Here is a 27,888-nt window from a genome sequence, read left to right on the forward strand (position 1 = left end):
CACATTTAATTTATCTGTCGTCTGAAAAAATCAGACGACAGAAAATCAACCTTCTGTCGTCTGATGCGTGTCGTCTGATAGCTTTTTTGGCATAGTGCTAGTACTAGTAGTAATGAGTCTAATGTTGGGCAATATGTGTTACCAAATAGGACCACTCGGGGTCAATCAGCCAAAAGATATGAACCTACTCTTACTGCCAAATCAAAATACCCAGTAGCCAATTATATGTCCACTAGAAGGTTGTCTAAGTCATATGAATCTTTTGTGAATCAAATATCTGTTGTATCAGTACCTAACAAAGTGCAGGATGCATTGGGGGATCCAAAGTGGAGGAAGCTAGGCAATGGAGGAAGAGATGGAGGCGTTGCAGAAGAGCAATACTTGGCAACTTGTGCCTCCACCACAAGGCAAGAAGGTTGTAGGTTGTCGTTGGGTGTTTACCGTGAAGCATAATGCAGATGGATTAGTGAATCAGTACAAAGTACGCCTTGTAGCAAAGGGGTTTACTCAGACGTATGGTATAGACTACGATGAAACGTTTGCTCCTGTCGCCAAGATGAACACTATTCGGGTTCTGCTCTCATTCGCTACTAGTTTAAACTGGCCACTCCGACAGTTTGATGTCAAGAATGCATTTCTTCATGGAAAGTTAGCCGAGGAAGTGTACATGAGCCTTCCACCTGGGTATGTAGTTGCTTCTCCTGGTGATTTGGTATATATGCAGATTGAGAAAATCTCTGTATGGTCTTAAACAGTCACCTCGTGCTTGGTTTGGAAGGTTTTCACAGTTCATGAAGAAGGTTGGTTACAGACAGAGCAACTCAGACCATACCTTATTCCTTAAGCATCAACAAGGGAAGGTAACAGCTCTAATTATTTATGTGGATGATATAGTAATCACTGGCAATGATACTATTGAGATAGATAGACTGCAGAGACAGCTAGCCTCTGAGTTTGAGATGAAGGACTTGGGTGAACTTAAGTACTTCTTAGGAATTGAGGTAGCCAGGGGGAGAGAAGGAATCTATCTGTGCCAGAGGAAGTACGTTCTTGACTTGCTGACAGAGACAGGTTTGTTGGATTGCAGACCTGTTGATACTCCTATTGAGCAGAACCATTGTTTAGCTGAGTATCCAGATCAGGTATATCATTTTAAAAGGGGTAAATTCCTTTTATGTTACTTGTTGTATGGTCAATTTGGTATCTAATCTTCAAAAAACGACAAAGGTAACTTACGCTCCGTTTGACATTTTAGTACTTCTATTAATTTTTCATTTAAATATAAAGATAAAATCAACATTTAGAATCTATTTATAAAAATAAAATTTAAAAAATGAGTTTTGTGGGATCAGCTCTATAGGTGTTCATCATTTTTTGAGTCTTTTAGATGCATGTGTAGTTGGTGAATGCCCTTTATTTTTCACTCTTTATTTATTTTTTTTATTTTTTTTAATGTGTGTTTCCATTTTTTATTTTTTTATTTTACTAAAATCACTATAATAAAATACTTATTTTTTTAGACTAAAAGAGCATTTTGGGTAGTTCATAGTATTCAAGAAGTCAGGTCCTTATTGTCCCAGTATCCTAATTTTTACGTTACTCATGTCAATAGAAAAGCCAATAGTGTAGCTCATGCATTAGCTCAAAATACTACTAGGTTAGATTCCTGTCATGTATGATTTTTGTATGCTCTCGATTTTATAAGGCATGTACTCTTAAACGACATTCGTCGCTAATCAATAAAAGTTCTTTTCCTCAAAAAATATCTCGGAGGCCGAATCTATATTGTTCAAAAAAAATATATTACCAATACCAATTCTAAAATAAATACAAAAGGCCTTGATTCTCGACACATCCAATTTGTGCTACTAAAATCATACAAATTTGCCGCAGTTGCCTTGGCGTGAGTTATGTGGCATTTCTCAAAAGCAATCAGGGAATGAAGGAAAATGGTCAATCTTAACTGAATCTTTTGTGAAACGAAAGAACAATTCTGTCGTTACCCCCTTCGTAAAGTTAGCATACAATATAAACCACCCTATATCCTACTTCCACAATTTAGAATGTTTCATCCTGTGTCACTGTAGCAAATTTTTGTAGTTCACGAGTAAACACGGCAAATTGCCTTGCAAAAAAAGCTAAAAAGAAATTAAATATACATGGAAATAATTTGTACAACGTGACAAGTAACCAGAATATTACTGCAAGAATCGGTGTCAGCATATTTGAACCCTGTCCTTATATTCAGTTCATTCCATCATTGTAAGCAGTTATCTTGCTCATCTGGGTCTGCTCCAACACTCATACCCTTGCGCGCTGTGTGTATATGTTGCTGCGGAAATTCCTATTCTGCTAGAGAGTCCTCATTCTGGAGATGATAAGGAAAATTGGTTTCCGTGGAAGTATTGTGAACTGAGAAACTGCTTTCTTCTTCACCATCATTCTCGCTGTTATATGTTTCAAGATAAGCATCGTCGCCTTCTTCCTAGAAAAGTGAACATAAGGTGAAACCGTGTAAGAAGTTAGAAGGTGGATTACTAACAAAAAGAGTAAACCCAGAAGATCAACTAAGTACAAACCTCTGTATCCTCATCATCAGTAGGATAAGAAGAATCTAATTTGTTGTACAATGCTTCATCTCCATGATCGATGTTTCACAGTATCCATTTGTTCCTATCAATGTGCATACAAGCCACTTAGAATGAAAATGAAAAAGACAAAAGGCAGTATTCTAAATTTTTCTTGCCAAGTAAAATAGTTAGACTTGTAATAGCAATGACTAAAATGTGTAAAGAGCCTTACAATTTCAGATCTCAGTCTATCCACCCTACTCTGCACAGCTGCAATATGTTTCAGAAGAGCCTGTTCGACAAACAGAAGATTAGTCAGGAAAATTATCGTTCAAAAAGCTATGATGGTGGAGTGATACTTAGATCATTAATAAATCCTATCTTATGAAACCAAAAGCATTAGATCAATAGCATTTAAATTTCTAGTGATACCTCCTGCCTTTGAAGCTCAATAGAACGTGCCAAAGCTTTCCTTTTGGTCAAAAGATTCTTTGGTCTCAACGTAGAAGGTCGCTGATAGTCATTTCCCCGGTACACAATTATAGCATATTTTTTGGAGACTTTGTCTACTGAAACCAAGACACCTCCACTTTCAGCTTCAAGTGCTAATGCAATTTTTTTTTACTTGATCAAAAGTTTTAGCATTTACCATTATCTTGACCAATTCACAGTACTTCCAGTGCAAATGCATGTTCTCCACTGTACCATCAAAAACTCCACGTCTACCTGAGTAAATCAAGCTTCTGTAAGTAGCCATAATAAAAGCACAGACAAGTTAAATGAGGAGTTGGAAATTATTATACCAAGTAGTAGGAAAGCTTTCATCTTCAAACCAAGCTTACGAAACATAAACCTCTCCTCATCAGTAATGCTTTCTGGGTCTGCTTGCTGCTTCGATGGTTTCAATGACTCCTCTACCTTAGATAAGGCTTGTTCAGCTCTCATGAGCTTTCGTTCAGCCTAGTAGACAAAATTAAAAAGTTCAAACTAGCAGAATTTGTACCACCGAAGCAAGTGAGAAATCAAAGTAGCATATTAAGAATTCAAAGGGACATGACATTGACTGAAGGACACTTTGTTAGACTGCAAGATATTTCTTATATAAATCCATCAAGAATAGTTACAATACCAGGCTTCAGGGAACTTACAAAGGCAAGCTTCTGTTCAAGCTTTCTAACCAGATTGGCATGCCTCAATATTCCTGCTTCTTGCGTCACCTTCTCCTTATGATGAACATCCAACCTCTTTCCCCACTTAGCATCTGCATCCAGAGTCTCCCCAAGTGTACCAGCTGTACCAAAATGTTGAGCTGGTTCAACACTTGGCATAACCATCGCTGATGCTCTCAACCTGGCCTGTTCCTCTTCATCTTGAAGGGATTTTGCCAATCTCTCCCTTTCCACTAATGCTTCAGTGACTTCTGCAGACAAAAAATTCTTTCCCCTATAGAAGACCAAGAAGTCCTTGTTTCGAGATAGCAGCACACCCCCGTCAATTTCTGCAGCAAATAAAATAAGATTTTAGTCAATTATCCAACATTTGTCAGCAGAGAGCTAATACAAACTCAGATGAGATATGAAGTGATATTATAACGGGTAATATTCCATGTCATAAAGCCCAGTATTGTATAAGTAATCTTTGAAATAAATTGCCCAGAGCACCCAGAACCTCAATCTCACACCTTTAAGTTCTCATCTTATTACAAAATAATAAATCTGGTGACCAATTTTACTCCGATTTAAAAGCATGTTGAAACAGGATGAACAACAAATTTAGGAAAACAAAGATAACTACTTTTCTCTGGCGCACCCATAAAGTATTTACAATAGATATAGCAAATAGAAATGTAATACTTTCACCCTTTCTTCAGTTTCTGACTCCCTTTTTTTTTTTTTTTTTTTTTTTTTTTTCAATTTCCCAGTAACAATGGGTGATGATATTCTGCCTAAAGAACTGCCAAGTGTTATGTTAAAGAGTTGATTTGATTGATAGCAGAAAAAGTACTTACATTGAGTAGACAACAGTCAGAAACTCAGAATGATATTTATGCAACAAAATCAAGACAGACCTCTTTCTGCAAAGATAAACCTGTTTCTAACTTTTGTTGCATGATGTAATCCCTTTCTAATGTAATGCCTCTGTAAGGAAGTAAGCTTATGTTGCATTCTAACCTCTTAAATAATCTCTAACAAGAAACTTGGACCAGTTGGCCAACCTTTTATTTTTACTGATCGAGCTCGCTATCAGAGGTTGGTTGGGCGCTTGATTTATTTGGCTCATACTAGACCAGATGTTGCATATGCAGTGAGTGTGGTGAATCAGTTCATGCATAACCCGAGTGAGAGTCACATGGATGCTGTTATGCGAATTTTGAAGTACTTAAAGTCAGCTCCAGGAAGGGGAGTACTGTTTTCTAAACACAACAACATTCTTGAGGTTTGTGGCTTCACAGATGCAGATTGGGCTGGAAACATTACAGACAGGAGGTCAACATCGGGTTACTTTACCTTTGTGGGAGGTAATTTGGTTACATGGAAGAGTAAGAAACAGAAAGTTGTGGCACGATCTAGTGCTGACGCTGAGTATAGGGGTATGGCTCACAGAGTGTGTGAATTGTTGTGGCTGAGATTGTTACGTGATTTGGGTTTCAAACTCAAGAGTACCATGCAGTTGTATTGTGACAACAAGGCAGCCATTGACATATCACAGAATCCAGTACAGCATGATCGTACTAAGCATGTGGAGGTTGATCGTCACTTTATAAAGGAGAAGCTAGATGCCAAAATTATTAGTTTTCCTTTTGTTCCAACTGAAGAGCAACTTGCAGATGTACTTACCAAAGGAGTTTCCAAGAAGGCGTTTTATGACTCACTAAGCAAGTTGGGCATGGTTGATGTATATGCGCCAACTTGAGGGGGAGTGTTAGTGTGAGTCATAGTTCCCTATTAGGAATAGACTAACAAGGGAATATATTATTGTAACTACTTACCTTGTATATGTTGTGTAGTACAGTAGTACACAATAGTAGTAGTGCATTGTAGTACGATTGTAATATGTTTATATACACCACAGAATGGGTGTAATGTAGATCAGTAAAAAATTCATTCTCTCAATCGTGTCTTATTTGACTAGGAATAGGTTAGTACTCAATATCTTACTTTGATATGTCAGTAACTGAATAAAAAGATGGTGTTGTACTGTTGTATGCTCTCAGCAGCATGCAGAACGAAGTTGGAACATTGGTTACAATTGTAGCTCGGGCAAACGAGTACTCGACTTGCATGCCTTGCAGTATGCAAGAAAATATTGGACCTGCTGCTTATTCATCCTGCATATATATGCAGGATGAATAAGCAGCAGGTCCAATATTTTCTTGCATACTGCAAGGCATGCAGGTCGAGTACAGATCCTATCCAAAGCGAGGCCTCGCTCTGAAATTAAAGTGTGAGGTTGGAGTTTAGGGGCACTTTTCGGCCGCATATCCACATCTCGACCATTCAGTTTTTAGGTACTAATGTATAGATCATCTCTGCAAAATTTCAGCCAAATTGATGATCTTTAAGGTATCTAACTCTCTTAAACCAATGGACGAACTGAATCTGTCAAACTTGAACCGTACTAGCTTTAAGGCAGTTATCAATGCCTTAACGACTATCAATTTAGCTGAAATTTTGCAGAGATGATCTATACATTAGTACCTAAAAACTGAACGGTTGAGATGTGGAGACAAATTTGCAAACTTAAGTTGGAGGCAAAAGCCTCAAATGGTGATGAGAGAAACAATGCATTTGCTCCCAGGTTCATCCTCCTCCATTCTGCTGTTGTCGTGATCATATAAAGTTAATTAAAATTTTATGCATAGGATCTCTGTCAATTACTTATGCATAAATAATATAAAAAAGCTGAAAGGATGAAGCTAGTTCGATTTGGGCTTTGGGCCCTCCTCAAATCACTTAACTAATTGAAAAAACCAAAAAAAAGAGAGAAGGAACTGGAAAGAACTTCGTGGGGAAGGACACGAACTCTCCTCATTTCCGCTAGAGCAACATAGATTTTCTTATTTAGTGGAGCAAAGAGTATTTATATATACTATCTATATCATATTTACAGAAACTCCAGAGGCCCCTGGGAGCCGGTGGCCTGAGGCGGCTACCTCAGTCGGCAGCCCTCAGGGCCGCTCCTGGTGGGGCTAAGCCTCCCAATTAGGTTGGGTTCCAAATTCCTTTCAGAAAAAAAAAAAAAAAAAAAAAAAAACATACGTCTGTTTTTACAAATTTTTTCTACATGTTTTTCTACATGAGACATTTTTGCGGTAAAAACTAATAATTGCTAATTAAACAAAATTGACATGAATTTGTTGATATATTGTGGCACAGTATATCGGTTAAAAATTCATACTGTAAAGTTCATGAGTTCAAATTTCACTAGAATCATGGATATAGTGAGATTTATGATGAGATGAGTGGGGTGAGGATGAGATGAAAAAAAAAAAGAAGGGAAACTAATAAAAAGGACTGAATGAATTTTGGTAGTGGGCCGACTCGTTCTAACAAACCGTAATGCTTGATTGGGCAAGGTCGGCTCGGTCCAGTTGCAAAATTCAAAAACTTGGTGCTTCCCGCTACCAACTCATGTCTCTGTTTCCACGAAGTGCTGCAACTGCACTCAATTCCTTCAATTGGCCATTGATGACGATCAGCTTCTCCTCAAAGTACTGGTACGACTTAAATCACAACGAACGCTAAGCAGATGCTAACGAAGAAGAGGAGGGCAATCAATCCAAGTGCTACCGATGAAGAGTTACCGGGGTAGAGTTTCTTCTTTATTAGTTCATAGAAGCTGGGAGAAGATGCAGGTTTACAAGATTTGGGTTTGAGATTTTGGGATTTGAGATGATGTATCAGGGCCTATAACCTAGTGCTAGAACAAAAGCTATATATTATATAGGCTCAAAGGGAAATTTACCCCTAGAATTTGGCATAAATGTCAATTTTCACTCTGAGGTTTACTGAAAAGAGTCTTGTTTGCTCCTATAGAAGTGTTCTGAATCGAAAATCACCCTCATCCCTTGAGATATTGTAATCAGAATGCGACAATTAACTGAATCAAATAGTATTGCTCTCGCTCTTTTCAGCGAAAGTAATGTCTCTGTTTTAAACCCTAAAACCCAAATCAAAATTAATGTATTAAAAACTCAACCCAGCAGAGTGATCTTGAAAATTATTCCTAATTATTACAAAAAAAAAAAAAAAATAAAGCTTTCATTAGCACAATAGATGTCCAAATTCCTTTCACTGTATCAAGAGTACGCGGCGGCTATAGAAATTAAACAGGTGCCTCATTGGTGCGGTTCTGGTTGTGGGATTCATGCTCAGTCATGCGCCCGTCATTCCTTATGATGATGTCCATCAAGCGGCATTTCAAATTAACCAGCTTCTGTTTCAATTCTCCAAAGTGTGTAACAACATGTGCAGCTGCATTTTGGTAGTGTGTTTCCAGAGACCGGTAATACTTACGCACGAAGCATACAAGGCAGATGCCCCAGAAGAAGAGTACGATCCATCCAAAAGGTGAAATAAGAACAAGCAACTCTAAAATCAGGGAGAGACTTCCAAGTAAGAGGCTAATTTTGTTCATCAGATCTTCCATATCTGTATTATTGCTAGCAGCTTGGATTCCCATCACAACTAGAGAGACGAAGTAAAAGCATGTTTCAATAATGAAGAGGTCCATCATCACAGCGCCGTAGGAGGTCGCATATGGAGACACATTTGGAAACTTGAGTTGGATGCAGACTCCTAAGACGCCGATGAAAGCAACTATGCATGTATGCAATGTCACCATCGAATATCCCTGACGAGCACTCTCCCCCGTTGTGCTGGTATGAAAGAGAAATTAATTAAGTTAGAACTTTTTTTGTAACTATATCAATTAAACTAGTTCAAAGATTGGGTATCAGTAAGTTGATGATTGATAAAAAGAAACTGAGATAAATAATGTTAGAAACAGAGGGCCCCTGTCCCAACTAGATGGGACTTTCCCATGGTCTTCAATATCATTAAGAGATGAAAAATCAATCAAAACTGTTTGATTATGAGATATCAAGAAGAGAATATTGTATTGTACGATCTTTGCTTCCAAAAATATAATCTAATACCAAAGAATACCATTGAAAACAAAGATACATGTTGATAAAAAGGACTTTGACATCTCCCAAGAACCAGTCCATTTTTCTTCACTTTTTGTTCATAATATATAATGTGAAGAGCCACATACAGATATTAACGAGAAAATCGTGAAAGAACACTAGAATATACAAGTTTGAAAGAGAGAGAGAGAATAGAGGTTGTGAGAATGAAAAAACGTGTTCTAGCAGTATTGACACTCAAAAATTGATCTAAAATTACAGAAAAGAGAAGGAGCTAATGTGCACTATTTTTTTAAGCTTTAGCAGAAATATATAAGTAACTACAATAACAAAAAGACTGAGATCCTTATTAACATGTGCCCAGGCTGACTACAAGAGTATTTGATCAATTTAACTTGATGAAATTTTAACAAGACACTAATGAATTGAACTTGATCAAAAATCTTTCCTAATCATCCTAGACAAAAAGATAAAGAAAATAATGTGGGAAGCTCATGTTGCCTGCAGTGAACTCCTGCAGGGCAAGAGAGGCAGAAAGCTGGGTAGAATTGGGAATAAAATACAAAGAAATTTGCTGCAGTCCCAAACCAAATCAAAACCCACCGGTTTGCTCCGTTTTTGGTTTTAAGAGAACACTGTGGTAAAAATTATATCGTGTTTGAGAATATCAATTCTAAAGTAAGAATTTAGTAAAATATGCGTTTAAAAAATGCTGTGAGCTTGATTAGGGTCATCGATCTTATATGGTAAATGACTAGATCCTAGTATACAAGTGCTGTCACTCTGTAAAATGACCAAATGAACATTACATTGAACATATTTGCTTCAATCCTTGATAAAAAGCCGCTTACAACTAATAATCTTATATGAGAGTCTGAGCTAATCATCTAGTATTTTGGAACGTGTAGACTTTTATAAGCTGCCCTGGAATTGGGAATCTTAATTTTGCCAACTTGTCAAGAACATATCTCGGAGTTTTCATGACAAAAAATTTAATTACTCAGATCAACTTCGGGGAATCCAAAAGTAAATACAACAAAGGGGCAATTATATATGAGTGTACTATCTAAGTAATATTATAAATGTAGAGCAAATATACATGTCAATTAATTAAGATAACTATTTTTTGTAGTATTTGTTCATAACAGAGTTCTCTTAATCAATACTAAAGAAAAGTCATTGTATTTATTATGTTTTACCGAAGCAAAATGTGGCTTTGTCTTTGTCTATTTTTCTGTTGTTGAGATTTTCTGTAATTTTTGCAACGGGAAAAGGAAATGAGCTTAACAGTTCAGAGGCATATGTCTCAGAAAAACATGTACGAAAATAACTTTTCATGACGGCTAAAATTAAACATGAAATTTGGAGTTTGATGTCCAAGAGAATATCACCACTAATTCCAACATTGTTGTGGGATTGAAGCAAGTGGGGATATATTCAAGATCTAAATACAGCAGCCTCAGTATGGTTTAGGGAATTTCGACACAGTCCACAGCAACGACTCATCACTTGCTTATTATGAAGAAAGAACTATAAGGCATAAATAAGCTGCTAAGGAGATTCCAAGAACAACAATGATATGCGTGAAAACAAAAACTAGCAGTACAGGAGCAGAGATCAAACAAATTTGAACAATGGAAGACAGAAAGAATAGTATATGTTTATAGATATAGTGATATACTAACCTGTGCAGAGGCTGGGAGGTGATAGAAGTGATGTCCGGCATTACAGCTTTCTCCAGAGCTCTTTCTCTTGCTGAATACCTCTACTTCTGTTCATATAGAAGAACGGGGAGTGCTAAAAACCAAAAACCAAAAACCTTAGCTGGACACGGTAGCAAATAAAAGTAGATATACCACTGTAGCTCAAGATACCAAATTACCAAGTGAAGCACACACTGTAGCAAAATAAAGGACCAAGGTCCAGGTAGACCATAGGCAAAATGGGGCATTAAAATGCTGATTTTTTGACTTGGTGCAGGTGGACCAAGGTGCACACAAGACTCTTTGGTCGAGAAGATCGAAATAAAGGTGGAGAAGGTCGAGATACCAAGTGAAGATACAGTAGCAAACAAAGGAACTAACTGAAACACTGTAGCAAAAAAGGTACGAAGTGATACACTGTAGCAATAAAAAGGTGCTAAAACTTCCTTCATGAAAGTTGTAGAGCTCGTCGATACAATCTCTTGCATATGTGGAACGCAAAAATCGGAGTTCGTATGAATTAATTATGAATTTTAGAAGAAAGAGGATTTTCGAAACGAACGTTATTTAGGGGGTCGTGAAAATTGACTTTTTATACATACAAAATTTGGGAAAACTTCTTTCATAAAAGTTGTAGAGCTCGTCAATACGATCTCGTGTATATGCGGAACTCAGAAATCAGAGTTCGTATGAATTAATTATGAATTTTAGAAGAAAGGGGATTTTCGAAACGAACGTTATTGAAGGGGGGTTGTGAAAATTGACTTTTTATACATACAAAATTTGGGAAAACTTCCTTCATGAAAGTTGTAGAGCTCATTGATAAGATCTCGTGCATATGCAGAACACAAAAATTGGAGTTGGTATGAATTAATTATGAATTTTAGAAGAAAGAGGATTTTTGAAACGAACGTTATTTAGGGGGGTTGTGAAAATTGACTTTTTATACATATAAAATTTGGGAAATCTTCCTTCATGAAGGTTGTAGAGCTCGTCCATACGATCTCATGCATATGTGGAACTCAAAAATCAGAGTTTGTATGAATTACTTATGAATTTTAGAAGAAAGAGGGGAAAGAGGAGAGAAAAAATAAAATAAAAAGCAGAAGTGAGGGGCAAAATAGTCATTTTGGACCACATTTTGTGAGATTAGAATGTCTGAAGAGTAATTTCAGGGGCTGAACTGTCGACGCCCTAAAAGTACAGGGAGTGACCAGTAATTTCCCCTAAAATAAATATTGAAAATATGACACATGGTAGTAGAAGGATGATGTGAAAAATAAGGTTGAGGTGATATGTATTTATAGTATAAATTTTTTTAAACCATATGTAAAACAAAAAAAAAAACAAAAAAATCAACCGCTACATGACGTCAGCAACGTTGTTGACGTCAAGCTGACCCTAAACGTGGGTCATTGTAGCTTTCTGATCCATTTCTTTATAGAGCTAAAATGCTAACCAAAAGGTTATTTTTGCCCCTTCGGACTGCCCTTTGCCCCTCAAAATTGGCCCTTTAGCCCTCCCCCTCATGGGTTGGACACCATTTGGGTTATTTTTTGGTTCTTTAGCCCTTTCCCCCATGGGTTGGAGAAGGCCTAAGTGGTACCAAACACACTAGCAATATAAAGGGGGGTGCTAAGACCAAAACTGTCGCAAATAAACAGTGGAGCTGGGCTAAACGACAACGAGATGTAAAAGCAGGAGACCATTTTTCATTTCGAAATACTAATCTGAATGGAATCAGTTTTAGTCAAAAATATGATGGGGAGAGTTTAACTCTGAAATCAGTCTGCTAAGAGAAGAGTAACTGGCGGGCTTTTATAGACGCAAGGCTTTTTTTTTTTTTTTTAAATAAAAAAATGATAGACGTAAGGCTTTAGTTTTTAGTGGTAATACTTCGGAAGTATGCAATTGTGTGTGGCTGTTTCCTTTTTCTACTGGGAATACGAGTCAGTTTCTTCTTTTACATAGACCAAACTTTCTAAGAGACAATTCTAAAAAAAAAAAAAAAATTAGAGCCGAGTAGAACTAGGAAATACAATCAAACTAGAAGTAGGAAACCTACTTGAATTGCAAGACACCCAAATTAAAAAAACACTTACGTATAGTCCTGTTAGGTTATGGATGGAATGCATGACTATAAAAACAAAGGTACGTAAGTAAATAGCAACCTTCAAAATCAAAGCTCTTGATCATAGCAATTAACTACACCACACTTCAAGATGTCGACCTCCTACAACAACGACAGTAACTATAGCATATATGTGACGGCTTATAGCAAAGGTTTCCCCGACGTAAAGTCGCTTTCGAGTCCTCGTGTCTCAATTCTTTGGAATGTCATCAGAAGATACAACTCAGAGAATCTCAGCTTCATCGAAGACCACAATTCAAGCCACACATTTGATGATATATTTGCGTCAATCGCATCTACCAATAATGATTATATGTCACCTCAATCGCGGGATACTATCTCCACGATGATATCTCGTATAAACTTCCCCTTTGAATTAGATAGGCTAAAGCTGGAAAGTTCGTTTCGAACGCAAGAACACAATAGTGCCGCTAAACAACGTTGATGAGATGATAAGCCAAATACTTGAAGTTATTAACGGCATGGTTGTCTCGGGACGCAAGAAGGTGGACTTAGTTGTCACAGTTAATATGCAATATGGTAAACAGCGCCCCTTCACGTGCAACCTAACTCTAGGTATGCACGTGGAATTAATTGACAAACCCAATTTCACATTGGAAATCGGGTCACAAGTCCCACATTAGAGACTTGACCAATCATATAACAATCCAAGGCCCACATCGGACACTTGGCAATAATCCAATCGGAAACTTCCGATGGCCAATTTAATGAACCCAAACCAGGTCCATGATTGGAGAGGAGATTGGTGAATCAATTCATGAATGAACCCATATCCAGGTCCATGATGGCGACGTATTGAAGAGCGACCCGCTCTGATACCATGTTAAACAGCGACAAGCGTGGCCCGTGGCCCACCATTGTACCGATACTGTCCCAACTTAACCACCCGATAGGTGTTGGGTTTTAATCACAAAAAGCCTCGGTACAATTGAGTGTGATCTATATTTTATTTGTCACTTTTCCAATGTGGGATCTTTCCTCTCCAACACAATATACATTACCACTTGAAGAATATCAAGCAAAGGTTCGAGCCAGTAAAGCGAGGGAGTTAACTGAAAGTTTGAACAAGCTCGTTGCTACGCTGCAAAGTGACCTAACTCGTGTGCAAAATCAACATCAGGCTGCTGGTATGATCTGGAGAGCTTATCATGAACAACGTAGAAGAATTGAAAACGAAATGCGTGCCAATAATATTTCTCCAGAAATGAGTCAAATGACTATGGGTAATGGAAGATTATTGGAGCTGGAGGCCGCTATTAGGGAGTCATTTGATCAAGCAGTATTCAAGTCGACGCCTGCAAGCAAGGCATCGGTTGAGGCATTGGAGAAGTTTGTGTTGGACGATGGAGATGGAGGTTCGAGTTCGATGTGCATGTGTGATTTGCCAGGAGGAGATGTTGACTGGTTTTGGAGTCATTCTCTTGCCATGCTCCCATATGTTCCATGGAGACTGCATTGTAGAATGGTTAAACCGCTGGGATCATACGTGTCCTGTGTGTAAGTTCAAGTTGCCAAGAGAAGAATGAAGAAACCTGAAAGAGAAGAAGTAAAATGAAGTTCGGGTTTTAATATTACATCCATTTATCTTTAGTTTCCAAATTACTTTCTTTTTTTAAGTTGAACTTATATTCAAGTTCTTGTAAACAAAAACACTTGTACTGAGATTGATATAAATTAATGTTTGTTAGAAAGATGTGTTGGAAGCTTGGGGCATCTTTCGAGTCTTGTAACAAAGATGATCCAAACCCTAATTGTAGGTCTGTTTCCCTTTAAGATTAATCCTTTTTTTTTTGTTCGCAAATAAAGGTTGTTAAGCATAATCTTCTTCGCTAATTACTGACTCTGAAACAAGGCAATCCTTTCCTCTTCAAATTTGCTTATTGATTACTGCATGGTTGTTGTGTCAAGGTAGCAATACTACGAAGTACTCTCGTCTTTCTTACTTACTCTTCCAGGAAAAAAATAGGGAGGTGCTATTCACACACCATTTTTATCTATTCACACACCCCTACTAATTTTCTATTACTTTAATTCAATATTTTTTATAAATTACCCTAACTACCCTCCCTTGTAAATATGTTTATTTTTCTTTTTTCTATTTGACAATTCAATCATGAATCAAACATCATTATACAATAAATTAATTTTTTTTACCTATAAATGAAGGAAAAATAATACGTTTATTAATTGGAATGACCTGTATTATTAGACAAAACATATGCTTCCCAGGTAATCACTTTTACCGAACTGAATCTAAATTATAAAGTTTGTCCTCATACCTTGCAAAGTACCAAACTTAATGCTTGTTTGTTTATGACTCTTAATCAAGGTGCATCATCCTCAAATAAAAAAATAAAAAAATAAAAAATAAAAATATGGAATCAGCGTTTTATCCACTCAGCCACAAGCTTCCACACTGCAGCTGATGATGTACACAAAATTTGGAGATGCTCTACATAATATTGAATGCAATGAGTTGCAATTTTCGTGTGGGGACAAAATTATGTTCTACTAGCTAGGATAATATAGTAGAACAAATCATGTATATAATCGTAAGGCCATCATTATTAGGCTGTTGTAAAGTTTTTGATGAAAAAGAAAAGAGGGAATCGAAAAGAATTTTGAAATCCTCTGTGTCTGCGGGAAAATAAGAGTTTAGGATTTGAGGATGATTGACTTGCCAAATAGAAAAAAGAAAAAGAAACATAATTATAAGGAAGGGTAGTTAGGGTAATTTTTAAAAGAAAATTGAATTAAAGTAATAGAAAAATAGAGGGAGTGTGTGAATAGAGAAAAATGGTGTGTGAATAGCACCACCCAAAAAATATGCTGACCTTAATATTTATACGATGAAGTGATCTAAATTTAAAAATATTTGATAAATGTGACGAACGCTAACATTTATCTTTTCTTATATACCATGATATTCATTTATATTTTATCACTTATTTGGTGGAGAATTTTATGCTCAAAATTTTAAATAATAAAGATAATTTCGGAAGGAACCTAGAATTTGTTCGACCTTGACATTTTACGCCTCTTTCTCCTTTTACACCAAACTCATACAATTGAAAGCCACGTGTCTAAGCATATGAATCACCTACAAAATCACCATCGCTGATAGACTGATCTACCGTATCTAAGAGATTGAATCAACGGCAGAGATTCATGTAACAAACACCTGATCAGTCCTAGCCAACGTCCTTAATTATTTCGTTCGGTAGTTAATGGAAGTTGAAGGAAGGTATCAGTTATCACGTTGTAGCCTTAAGGTCGCCAAATGGCGTTTCAAGTTCATCATTTGAGTTTTAGGTTACCAACAACAACTAGCTGTATTTCTTCAAAAACCCAGTTCGGTTTTGCCTTGAAACCCAAGAATTTAACATTTGGTAAACCCAAGAGGCTCTTCTTCTCTGTTCGTGCAATGGGTTCATCTGCTTCTTCTCCAGACAGCAGCACTTCTCAAGGTTTCATCACTTTCTTTCTCTATGTTAATTTGTAATGCATAGAACTGTGACTCAATGAAGAATTCAATCTAATAACCTGAGATAAGTTTTTGGGTTGTGTGATTGGATAAAGCTTGTAGTTCTCCAATTGTTATATATGGATGTAGGCATGCTCAGAACAACCTTACGTTTTTTTTTTATAGGGCTTATGGATGTATGAGTTTATAACTTTAGAACTAGTTACTGATGAACTTGTACTTATTTGTTGTAGCTTGTGCTGTGCTTGTTGTCTGACATTGTTGCTTGGTTGTTTCCACCTATAACTATTGCAATTCAGTTTGTTTTTGTATAATTGTTTTACAAGGATACTTTGCTTGCCTTTTCCAAAAATTTACTTGATCTCTGTCCTCTATTTATTAGTCTGCTTATGCATGTTTTGGTGCTTCTGATCATAATTTCTCAGAAACTTGACATAGACTACATTTTAGATTGTTGGAAGGTCATGTTTGGTGTTGCTCTCTCCATTGGGAATCTGTACGCCATTCTCTTTTACTGGCAGAGTTACTGCTCTGGTTATATGCCTAACAGACTAAGAATATTTGGTGAAAACTTTCTTGGAAAGAGTTGTTACTAGATTCAATTACTCTCCGTTCTCAATGAAAATCGTCTCTTGGAACGGTCGAGGATGTTCTCGATAAAATTTTGTAGACTAAGCTTAGTTCTATAATAGGTTACTCTGAATGGATGTTTTTTGTTTGTTTGATACAAGAATGATTGAGGCAGCAGCTAATAGTGTGTTTCCTAGTTTTGATTGTGCTGAAATTGTTCCCTCCAATGGTCAATGTGAAGAATTGATCCTAATGTGGAATGGAAATAATTTAGATTTATCAGTTGTGATAGTTTATGATCGCTTAATTCATAGTTCAGTTCAACCTCTACACACCGAATATCATTTTTGTCATTTTTCTTTATATGATTCCTCAAAAGGAACAACAATTTCCTTTTATACTTTATTAACTCTAAAACCTGTTTACAATACCATTGGATGATTATGGGTGACTTTAATTGCATTCTCTGTTTGAACTACAAGGTACATGACTCAGTTTATGGATTTATTGAATACTGCTACTTTTAGTGTCTATGCCCTTTACTGTGGTAAAAATCAAGAGCCTGTGTCCAGAACCCATGAAAGATTAGATCATGTTGTGGTGCCTTCTTCTTGGCTTAATTTATTCCCTCAAGCTTTACTATCTACTAATCTGACCGTGGTCCTGTTTGTTTAACTTTGGATGGCACTCCCACCAATGCTAGAAAAGCTTTTAGAATGGAAGCTATATGGCTGAAACATTCTCAATTTCCTACTGCTGTGAATCAAGCTTTTCAGAATATTTATACTGGAAACCCTTTGCAAAAGTTTAAATTTTTGTCTAAGAAGTGGAATTTTGAAGTCTGATAATTTATTTTATGGATAGGAAGCTTTGCATACTAACCTGCAAGTAATTCAACATGACTACATGTCTTCAAAAGACCCTGATTTGCTAACCATTGAACCACAATTTTTTTTCAAGAATTCCATTAGGTCCCGGAGGGGTAGAAACAATTGGCTGGCACTTGGTGATAGAAACACTACTTATTTTCTAATTCATGCCTTAAATTTTTTTTTTTTTTTTTTTGGGGGGTGGGGAGGGGATTGTAGTTACTATTATTTTTTGAACAATTGACATAAATAGATGTGGGGCCTTGATCAAATCATATCAGCTGAAGTGCTATGTGTATATCTAGATATCAACTACTGAAATTCTATGTATTCTACTTTAGTCCTCCTTAGCACTTCAGCTGATATGATTTGATCAAGCCCCTACATCCATGGACATAAAATGAGATATTCCATCTAATAGTGAATGCATACAAGAGTAGTATTTCCCAGGTTACTTTAAATCAGGAGGATATTCAAATCTGTAAAAGGATTAACAGATAGATCTCCTCAGACTGTAGGTGAGAACCTAACTTCATTAGACCAACAAATTGTGAGTAGTGGCATATTTATTTCAGATTAGACCATCATAGTTCAATTGAGAATAAGATTTTCTTGGCCTTTCGGCATCGGTATGAGAAGAATTTGAATTGAGACATGAAGAGCAACTTTTTACCAGCTATAATTCTTAACTCTAATAACTAGCTTTAGAGGATCCATCTCTGTTAGTTGTTCTAACCAATTAGAATTTTGAATTCAAATTACATGTCAGTTTCGTGATTTAGTCTATTATTCTATATATATTGTTTACTGGAATTTATTCTGTTATTTCTATATGTAATGGCTATCTTAGGCAGTGTTATGCTTTTTATTGGGGATCATTCAATTGCTAATTCACTTCTGACTTTCAACTAAATTAGTGGAGATAACTGGACAATAAGGGTATGAGTTGTTTTAGTTGGAGTGGCATTCATGTTAATGTCATTCTTGACGATTGTAGTAATTCTTGATTCATGGTAAAATAGTGTTGTTGGTCTTACTGTGAGCAATGAATGATAAACCAGTCTATTTTGCCTCAACTCCTTCGAAGTACTATTTAACCAAAACTATAAATCCTCACCCTCAAGACGGTGTAGATTATGAAGTGACATGTCAATTCTATGCTTTTTCTAGCATCCTCTGTTATTTGACCAAAATATTTTGTTCTCAGACTTCAGATGTTATGTACAGAACATGTTGTTAAAAGTCTTCCATGAAAGTAATGTGATCTACATTGTATAGTTGGTATAACGAGAATAACTGAATATGTTTCATATATTCTTTCTGGTTATTTTAGTATAATCAAATCAATCATTTCAGTTGAACTACTATTTAGAAGTTATTTTTGGGACATGTGCAGAGACTGGTGACTATAAATCTATAAGTAATGACGAATGGAAAAATCGGCTTACGAAGGAACAATTTTACATTACTCGTCAAAAGGGAACAGAGAGGGCGTTCACTGGGTATGGTTCTTAATTGTACTTCTATTCTAGGTGTTTGCCTTATTGGTGTTAATTCAATATTCAGCTTCTTTTGTTACTCGTTTGGGAGCTTTCAAGGACCTTGTCAGATATCTTATTGAAGGATGGATGATAATCATGTAGGGGAGGTGTGCAACCACTGAGAGTTTTAAAAAATTGAATATTCTAATTCTGAATTCTCCTACATTAGATTCTTCTGGCCTGATGAAGTAGTGAGGCTTCTTGTATGCACTTTAATAGGGAATGTGTTAGCTGATTAGTTCTTTAACTCTGCCATCTCAGGTTCTTATTCACCTCAATGTGTAGTATGTGGGTGTAATTTCTGGTGTCATGCATTGTACAAATGTAGCGTGCATTTTGCTAGTAGCACAAAAGTAGGGTTTAACCGTGTTTGTAGCAAAAGTTTGTATAAAGATGATCCTCATTGGTCAACCGAAAATGATGAGCAATTAACTAGTTTCATATTATTATCTATGTTGGTGTTTTTTCCATTTATCTTCAGGGAATACTGGAATACCAAAACTCCCGGAACTTACCATTGCATATGTTGTGACACCCCTCTTTTTGAGTAAGTAGTACCTATTCATTTTCATCAACATAACAGTGTGTTCTTGATTGTTTGGTAATGCTCACATCAATTTGGTGTTCTCTCTTCTCAGATCATCTACTAAATTTGACAGTGGAACTGGTTGGCCATCTTATTACCAGCCGATAGGAAACAACGTGAAATCCAAGTTAGACTTGTCCATTATCATCATGCCTCGCCAGGAAGTTCTTTGTGCCGTTTGTGATTCTCATCTTGGCCATGTCTTTGATGATGGTCCACCACCGACAGGAAAGCGCTACTGTATTAACAGGTAAGTAGTCGGTTATCTTATTTTTTTCCTTTTCTCTCCATATGTTTGCCTGACTTCATGTTATATAACTATCCCTGCAGTGCTTCCTTGAAACTAAAACCAAAGCAGGAGTCAGCCTCAAATTAAAATCTTGAAGAAAAGCGACTCTTCTATGCCTGCCACCCAATCAAATATAGTGCTAGTCAGTAGTTGCAGAAGTGGACGTGACCTCACAAATTGAATCATGCTACGAGATCATAAGATAACTGTAGTCATGTTCACGAGATAAAATAACTGATATCCATGTTCATGAAATAGCTACTACGAGTTTGTAATGTTAAATTTTGTATGGATGGGCATTGTAATATGCGTCTTTTTATATAAAGGGGAATTATATTTGTATTTTCTACTACACTTTTGGTTTCAATGGATCAAACATTCAAATTTTGAAAGGGAGAGGTGGAGCAGATGGAGGATATGCAGCATTGTTTCTAACTATAAAAGACAACTGCAAAAGGAAAAACCATTCTTTTCTTATTTTTTTCTACTTGGAGAAACAAAACAGATTTCTCTCTCAGTTGGAGCAACAGAACAACCTATGACCATTCCTAACAAAACCTTCTCTCTTCTCATCCTTGTGTCAGTTGTGTGTGAGCTCGGGTAACAACCGGAGCAGGACTCTGACCTTCAACGGCTGCCTTAGAGCAAGTTCACCCGTTGGGTCACCGGGTCACCTACTATTCACTGCTTTTTAGTGTATATTTTCATTCTCTGGGTCACGAAATACACTGTGCAGGTCACCATGGTGACCCAGAACACTGTACCGGGTGACCCAGGGCACGAAATACACTGTGCTCGTGACCCAGGGCACAAAATTAACACTAAAAAGTAGTGAATAGTGGGTGACCTGGTGACCCAACGGGTGAACTTGCCCTTATCCACCACCACTACATCCATATCTATGAAATTTCAGGCCTTCTTTTTTGTTTTTTTGTTTTTTTTTTTTTTTTGTGGGGTGGGGGAAGTAATGGGATTTAACATTGTATAATGGGATTCCACACGAATCATATGCTGAGAGCTGAATTGGGCAAGTTCATGTGCGGACTACGACAAACCTTTTATGAACTTGCCCAATATGCTATCCCGTTGGCAAGAACTATATGCTACACTACATCAGCAAGCTCACTGCAGAAACTGTAGATTTAACATCCAAATAACAAACAATTGTAAATTCATCATCCAAATACTGTCAAGGAGCTACAAGAGAGATTCGCTCAGTCAAAAATTCTCTCCCCTGTTGAGAATAGTACAAATACAAAAGAACTGAAAACGCAGAGCAGACCTGGAATTAAAAACACCAGTCTCCAGCTCTCTGGACTTGAAAGACTCGAATCAGCAGTTCTCGCAGCTTCAAGAAGCTTGCCAGTTAGATCAACTCCAATAATGCCAGCTAAGGTACCGGCAGTGTTTGAAACTCCCATTACAATACCAGCATATCTCGGGGCAATATCCATGTGATTCACTGCAAAACCAGCCCTCCCGAGTGCCAAGAAACCAAGAGCCACAGAAGAACAAAAGACAGCCCCATCGGAAGTTCGGAAGATGGGAATTGCCATCAATGCAAGAGAAGCTACTATGAAACCAACAGTGTTCAAGAACTTGCGAGTATTAGTCACAGACAATATTCTCTTGGTGACTAAGTGGTCAGCTACCACCCCACCTATATTTGAGAAAATAAACATGTTGAGATACGGCAACATCTTAGAAGAACCCATTTCCTGAAGGCTAAGTTGGAGGCCTAATTCAAAGTATGTGGGCAGCCAGTTCATCAACACGTATAAAGCATAATGGAACGTGAAATTATTAACCACGATTGCCCAAACTGGCAAACTGAGTAAAATTCTCTTCCATGGGATCTTGGCAGTTCTAGTGGAACTTCCTCCATTCTCTACTTTCAACTTTTGGTTTCCTTTGGTCGGCAACAAAGATTCCCCAAAACCAGCAGCTGTCGCTTTTGGATGTTGAGAGGAAGGTGGATCACTGGCATACTTGAACCACAGCAAAGACCACATGGCACCTAATGCTGCCTCAGCAAGAAATACGGATTGGGGGCCTCTGTACTTCACAAGGCTTGGAAGGAGAAGCATTCCTGCAGCTGCTCCTAGGTACATACCAGAAGTAGTAAGAGAAACAGATCTGGATCTTTCATGTGGTGGAACCCACTGAGCTAGAACTGTGTGGATTGAGGGGAAAATGAATCCTTGTGCAACACCCACAAGCAACCGAGCAATCACCAAGACAAAGATTCGATTGGGGTCTAGAGGAACTAATGCACACGTAGCTGACCATAACACAAATGAAAGAAGAAGAACCTTCCTTCCCCCAATTTTCTGAGCTGCCCAACCTCCAGGTACTTGTGAACAAGCATAACCATAATAGAATGTAGAAAGAATTGTGCCTTTACTCGATTGGTTTACCCCTGCAGCATCGGCAGCAACAGTATATGCAATTGAAAACCCGACCCGTTCTATATAGCAAACAGACGTGCAGATGAAGGTCAATATGACGATTAAGTAGCGCTTAGGAAATTTCACCATCGTCATACTTCACCTCTAGTGACATCTATAAGTACTTACATTGCCAAATCGTCACCAATCTTTTCAATTTTCTTCAAACAATTCAACTATCACAATCTCATCCGCTGCAGCAAAAAAATGAATGACGTGCTTAGGTGACGACTTTGGACAGCTCACTTTTCACCAAAAAAAAGTGTTTCGGAGAGTAAGTGCAGCAGCTTCACTAGCATTACAAACCAAATGTTGCGATAAGCTGACGGAATCTATAGGGAAAAAAAAGAAGCAAAGTAAATGAAGAGAGTCCGGTTTACTCTGATCAAAATAAACAAAGTACATAACTAACAAGAACTACACAGTTGAAAAAAGCTTACAACAACTCGAAACCAGATCACACTACACAAACACACATTCTGAGTAGATTGACGAGTTTGCTGGTTAATATAACTAACAAACATGAGAAATGAAGTAGAGCATTGACTAATTTGGCTAAAAGATCCAATCTAAAATTAATTTCATGTTTGTATGCAAAATCCCCAAAAATCTAGCCAATTAATCAAGTAAAGCCCAAAATGCACTCTAGATTACAAATGAGAGGATAGCAAAGCGAGCATTTCATCAAGATTGAGAAGCTTAGATTTAGAAATTTGGCGACTTGAAACTTGAAAATTTGAAAATGAAAAGAAGAGAATTGTAGAGAAAGGATTTATACCTGTAAAGCCATGGCTGAATCGTTCATGTTTCAAGTAGAGAACCATGGCGGTCTCACTCTTGAAGGAAACGAAAAGGCCAACGAGATCTCAGAGCCGTCGAGCAGTGGGAGAAGGAAGACCAAATCGGGGTTTTAACTTTTAAGGGCTGTGAGTAGCTGACTCGTCGTTTCTATAATAATAATATGGTTATTTTATTTTATTTTTTAGATAAAATAATATCGCGGCAGTGAAGTATTCATCTAGACTCTATCAAGTATCTTATACCAAAAAGTCGTCCTATTACAAAGGAAATGGAGTGCAGCTAGCTAGGAACCTTGGGCAAAAATGCAAATCCTTGGTAACAATGATATGTTAGGCAAAGTGTTGCTTACAATGTGTGGTTAATTTGGAATGGTAGAAATAATAAATTTCACCCTAATAAGGTAAGTTATGACGCCTTTATTTTAGATAAATTTTACTCATATGCTAATCCTAATAATCGGAGTCCTAAGCTGTCTAGAGACTTTAGAATTACTTGGCAACCACCTCTTCATAATTTTGTCAAGTTGAATTTTGATGGATCGATAAAGTATGGAAAGGCTTCTCTTCTTGGCTTTGTTATTAGAAAGTCGGATAGTAACCTCATTGTTGCTTTATGCAGGATTATTGGATCTACTAATATCTTAGTTGCTAAAGCCACAGCGTTAAGAGAAGGCCTTCATACTACAGCTCTCCAGCGGATATCTCATATCATTGTGGAAGGACATTCCAAGCTTTTAATTTATTGCATTTTGGGGAATACTCCAGTACCTTGGATCATCAGACTTCTCGTACGAGATATTAGGATTTTAGCTCAGCAATTTCAAGCAATAATCATCAGACATAGCTTTAGAGAAGCAAATTTCTTTGCTGATCATTTAGCTTCCCTAGCTTATAACTTCCGGAATCCTAAAGTTTGGTTTTATTGTCTGCCCCTTTCGGTGTCTTCCGCGTTCCAGTTGCATCAGTTGGGAATGGGAGTTGTAAGAGGATTTTCTTTTGCCTTATAAGTTTTTTCTGTCATCACAAAAATGTGGTGCACACTAGTGGTTTAATTAAAAAGAAAAAATTAAAATAAGGTTTCACTAAGATCAATTTTTTTTTAGTTACTTATGCTATTAATCTAATAGTAGTTATATGCAACAATAGAAAATCACTCTCAACTCTAGGGTTTTTCTCTAAGGCTTCGCTGGTTTTGAAATACTCGTCAAACGTGAACGAGAAGGTGTCAACTCAAATGGCTACTGCTCTTGCAATCACAGACAACGGGAGGGTATCCTAACAGCGATCTCTGACAACTCTTATGCTATTGGGAGGCTTCTCTCCTAAAAAAAATTTAAATTAAATAAATAAAAAACGGATTCAAAACCATTCATGGCTAACATTTGGGGACTGAAGCAGCTTCTCACCATTCGAAATCAAGGTGATTGATTTATTCTAAGATTCAACAAGGAGGATGAGAGGGATAGGATCTTGTATGGGGACCGTGGTTCCATGGCCGAACAATGTTTGCGTTGGCAGCGTATAATGGACGCATCGATGAGGCGACAGTGCCTATCTCAGCTATTTTTGTTTGGGTGGAGGTGCTCGGCCTCCCTCCGATTCTAATGACCAATGAAGTTGTTGCCATGATCTATGAATCTCCCAGCAAGGTGCTTCAATTGGATAAGCCAAATATCCAGCAAGGTATGAAGACAAGGGTTCAAATCTCTCACTTAATCTCATCACCGGTGAAGCAAGCATACCCTCTGACGTTGTATGAATTCGGGTGGAGAAGGTCTGGAGCATCTGCAATGGTCACATTCAGGTATGAGAAAGTTTATGGATTCTGTCGTGTTTGTGGTTTATTGGAGCTAGCACCCAGAAACATGATGTGCAGGGCCGCCGCATATATCTGGGGCACAAGTGGTGGTAGGGATGCAGCTGGGTGGCTCAAAGGTGGGGAGCAGTTCCTCAAACCTTAACCTTAACCCTAACTCTGGTAGGGCGAGGGTGAAGGGGGTCGAGTCGGGTTCGAAACCTAGTGTTCTTGTGCATTAGTTGGTATGCTGCAGCGAGTCGACAGGGCCGAAGGTGTTAGTTAACCCTTGCATCTCCTTTGGCTTCATCCTTTATGTGCCAGACGTTACAGTAGAGGAGCTAACAAGGCAGTTTACACATTACCATCCCCACGTCGGCCTGTGGTGGTGAGAGAGGTGGTTAGCAGGATGAAGAGGTCTACAAATACTATGGAGCTGGTTAAGTATAGTAAGAAAGTGAAGGCTGTGGTGCTTGTCTCTAAAACTGGTGCAGTGAATTTAGGGTTTGTACCCGAGTTGGCTATTCCTCAAGAAGCTAGTTTGCTACTGATCTCACCTCTTAAGAAGCACAAATTTGGAAGACCTCTAGGAGCGAAGAATAAGCCAAAGGTTGAGGAAATTAACCTTTGGAAGCGTAAAGCTGCAGCTTCAAAGAAAGGGAAGAAACGTTAGTTTCATTCTGTTAAGAGAGTTTTGGAAATGAAGAAGGATGTGGTGGCCACTGAGGCTACTATGGAGAAGGACACCTCAATGTGTCTGGTTATTATGGAACCTACAAATGTCCCTCTGCATATGGAGGTCCTGGGTTTCTTTGAATTGGGGTTTAATATTTTTCTTTTCTTGCCCTAACATTGTCTAGTGCTTGGTTCTTGGTCCTATTACTATGGTGATTTCATTAGGTTGCTTTAGGATAGCCTGCACCTACATTTGATTATATTGAAGGCGTGACGTCCTACTTCAAAAAAAAAGTTAATCAAATAGTTATTAGATTTTAGACAATTTTTCTTGATGAAGATGTAATTTGTCTTTGACCTTTAAAATTAGAATTAAATTATGCTTACTACCGTGTACTTTCAAGGGTTCATCAGTTCAGTCCCTGCACTTCTAATTTAATCAGAAAAGTCCTTGCACTCTCCAATTTCATCAAATTGATCCAGTCCATCACTATTCCGTCAATTTTCGCTGTTAAAATGATGACGTGGGACCCTCTCATAGGAAAAATTTCCAAACTACCCATCGCTAGGCAGCCCGCCGACGTGTTAGTGTTGTGAATGTAGATGGGTAGTTTGGAAATTTTCCCCGAAAATTGACGGAGTGGTGACGGATTGGATCGATTTGATGAAATTGGAGAGTGCAAGGACTTTTCTGATTAAATTAGAAGTGCAGGGACTGAACTGATGAACCCTTGAAAGTACACGGTATAAGCAGAATTTAGTCCTTAAAATTACAAGGAAGTAAATCAGTTTTTTTTTTTTTTTCAAACTCAAATGTTACAAATAGGATTCGAACATGGGACCAGCTTTTTAAATTATAAAGAAGTAAATCAGTTTTTTCAAACTCAAATGTTACAAACAAGATTTGAACATGGGACCAACTTTTAAAATTACAAGTATATCAGTTTTTTCAAACTCAAATATTACAAACAAGATTCGAACATGGGACATGGCCATTACAACAAGTTGGCTGACAGTGCTATTAAGAAACTCATGTCTATTTATACACTTTTTATGAATAGAAATTTCAACAACAGAAAAATAAAAATCAGGTGGGACCCGGGATGACCTGGTTCCAACATGGCTCTACCTCTAGTGCACACCAATAGCATCATCTTGAGATCTGTGGAATAAACCATTTGTGACTACTAAAAAAAACAAACAAAATTCCAACAAACTGTTCGAAATAATTTTCGTCTCAATACGAAACAAATTGCTTGCATAATAGATATGATTTTTTTTTTGGAGAGTGTAATAGATACGATCTTAAATTGCTAGAAGTAAATCTTTCTTTCTGGTTGAGTCGATTTAAGTTTGACATAAATTTTCCTTCATCTTTTAAAACCCTTGAGAGAATCTGCACATTTACAAAATACTATTCTGAATCAAAGCATTAGAAGAGCAGCTATTTAAGCTCATGCTTTTCCTGTAGATGGTTTCCTTTTTTTTTTTTTTTTTTTGAAGTTTGATTAAGGACCAGGAATAGCTCCTAGTCCTACTCTACAAATAGATTAATGTTTTCATATTCCCAATCATGTTAGGTTATTAGTTTCCTAGTAGATTGTGTCCTACTTAGTATAAATAAGAGCAACTCCAACAGCTTCCCTATAATTTTTGTATTTTAGGGAAGCAAAAGTCAAAGTTTTAGCCTCTCTTTCTTCTCCAACTCCAACAGATTCCCTATTTTACAACAATCTCTAAAATCTCCATAATTCTCTCTTAAAATTTTAGAGATTGCTGTAAATTTAGAGAATTTGGTTTTCTCTTTCCTCACTATCCCTAAAATGAGAATAGTTATAGGGAATCTGTTGGAGCAAAAGCGACTCATTTTTCTCTAAAATAGAGAAAAATCAAAATATAGAAAACATGTTGGAGTTGCTCTTAGGCACCCCTGATATTGTACTTTGCTTCTCTTTTTTTTCTTTTTTTTTTGGTAAATATAATTTATTTTACATTTATGCATTCAAGCATTCATTCCAATAAGAAAAGAAAAAAAAAACTAGAAAAATCTCTCTTAATGCTAGAGAAATATTCTAGCTATTTATTTTGTTCATTAATAGGTGGGACGATCTCTAGCTATCTGTACATGAGAAATGGCAGTGACATTGTTTCATGACATCAATTCAAGTGGTGGGCAAAGAGATTCCCTATAATTTTTGTATTTTAGAGAAGCAAAAGTCAAAGCTTTAGCCTCTCTTTCTTCTCCAACTCCAACAGATT

General features: G+C 37.2%; 3 protein-coding genes and 1 pseudogene across 5 annotated transcripts; 2 read left to right on the plus strand and 2 right to left on the minus strand.

Annotated features, from left to right (window-relative positions):
* Nucleotides 1-2,801: 2,801 nt before the first annotated feature.
* Nucleotides 2,802-8,414, minus strand: LOC133730591 (uncharacterized). Its single transcript, XM_062158152.1, has 6 exons — nt 7,902-8,414; nt 7,200-7,293; nt 3,719-4,068; nt 3,374-3,530; nt 3,003-3,296; nt 2,802-2,862 (listed from the first exon to the last, which is right to left on the minus strand). The coding sequence occupies exons 1-5, from the start codon at nt 8,412-8,414 to the stop codon at nt 3,169-3,171; spliced, it is 1,242 nt and encodes a 413-aa protein (XP_062014136.1). The 3' UTR covers nt 2,802-2,862; nt 3,003-3,168.
* A 4,229-nt stretch (nt 8,415-12,643) lies between these two features.
* On the plus strand, nt 12,644-14,099 carry LOC133730592 (uncharacterized; annotated as a pseudogene).
* A 1,688-nt stretch (nt 14,100-15,787) lies between these two features.
* LOC133734310 (peptide methionine sulfoxide reductase B1, chloroplastic) lies at nt 15,788-20,264 on the plus strand. Its single transcript, XM_062161926.1, has 5 exons — nt 15,788-16,040; nt 18,893-18,998; nt 19,519-19,584; nt 19,676-19,873; nt 19,954-20,264. The coding sequence occupies exons 1-5, from the start codon at nt 15,854-15,856 to the stop codon at nt 19,997-19,999; spliced, it is 603 nt and encodes a 200-aa protein (XP_062017910.1). The 5' UTR covers nt 15,788-15,853; the 3' UTR covers nt 20,000-20,264.
* Nucleotides 20,265-21,066: 802 nt separating this feature from the next.
* Nucleotides 21,067-23,284, minus strand: LOC133731592 (probable anion transporter 5). 3 transcript variants are annotated; one of them, XM_062158964.1, is made up of 2 exons: nt 23,138-23,284; nt 21,067-22,691 (listed from the first exon to the last, which is right to left on the minus strand). In XM_062158964.1, the coding sequence occupies exon 2, from the start codon at nt 22,453-22,455 to the stop codon at nt 21,127-21,129; it is 1,329 nt and encodes a 442-aa protein (XP_062014948.1). In that variant the 5' UTR covers nt 22,456-22,691; nt 23,138-23,284; the 3' UTR covers nt 21,067-21,126. The 3 variants fall into 3 exon arrangements, with proteins under 3 accessions (XP_062014948.1, XP_062014951.1, XP_062014950.1); XM_062158967.1 differs by having other exon boundaries at nt 21,067-22,553; nt 23,138-23,282; XM_062158966.1 differs by having other exon boundaries at nt 21,067-22,651; nt 23,138-23,275.
* Between the last annotated feature and the right edge of the window lie 4,604 nt (nt 23,285-27,888).

This window comes from Rosa rugosa, chromosome 2 (genome assembly GCF_958449725.1).
Source record: "Rosa rugosa chromosome 2, drRosRugo1.1, whole genome shotgun sequence".
NCBI classification, from domain to species: Eukaryota; Viridiplantae; Streptophyta; class Magnoliopsida; order Rosales; family Rosaceae; genus Rosa; species Rosa rugosa.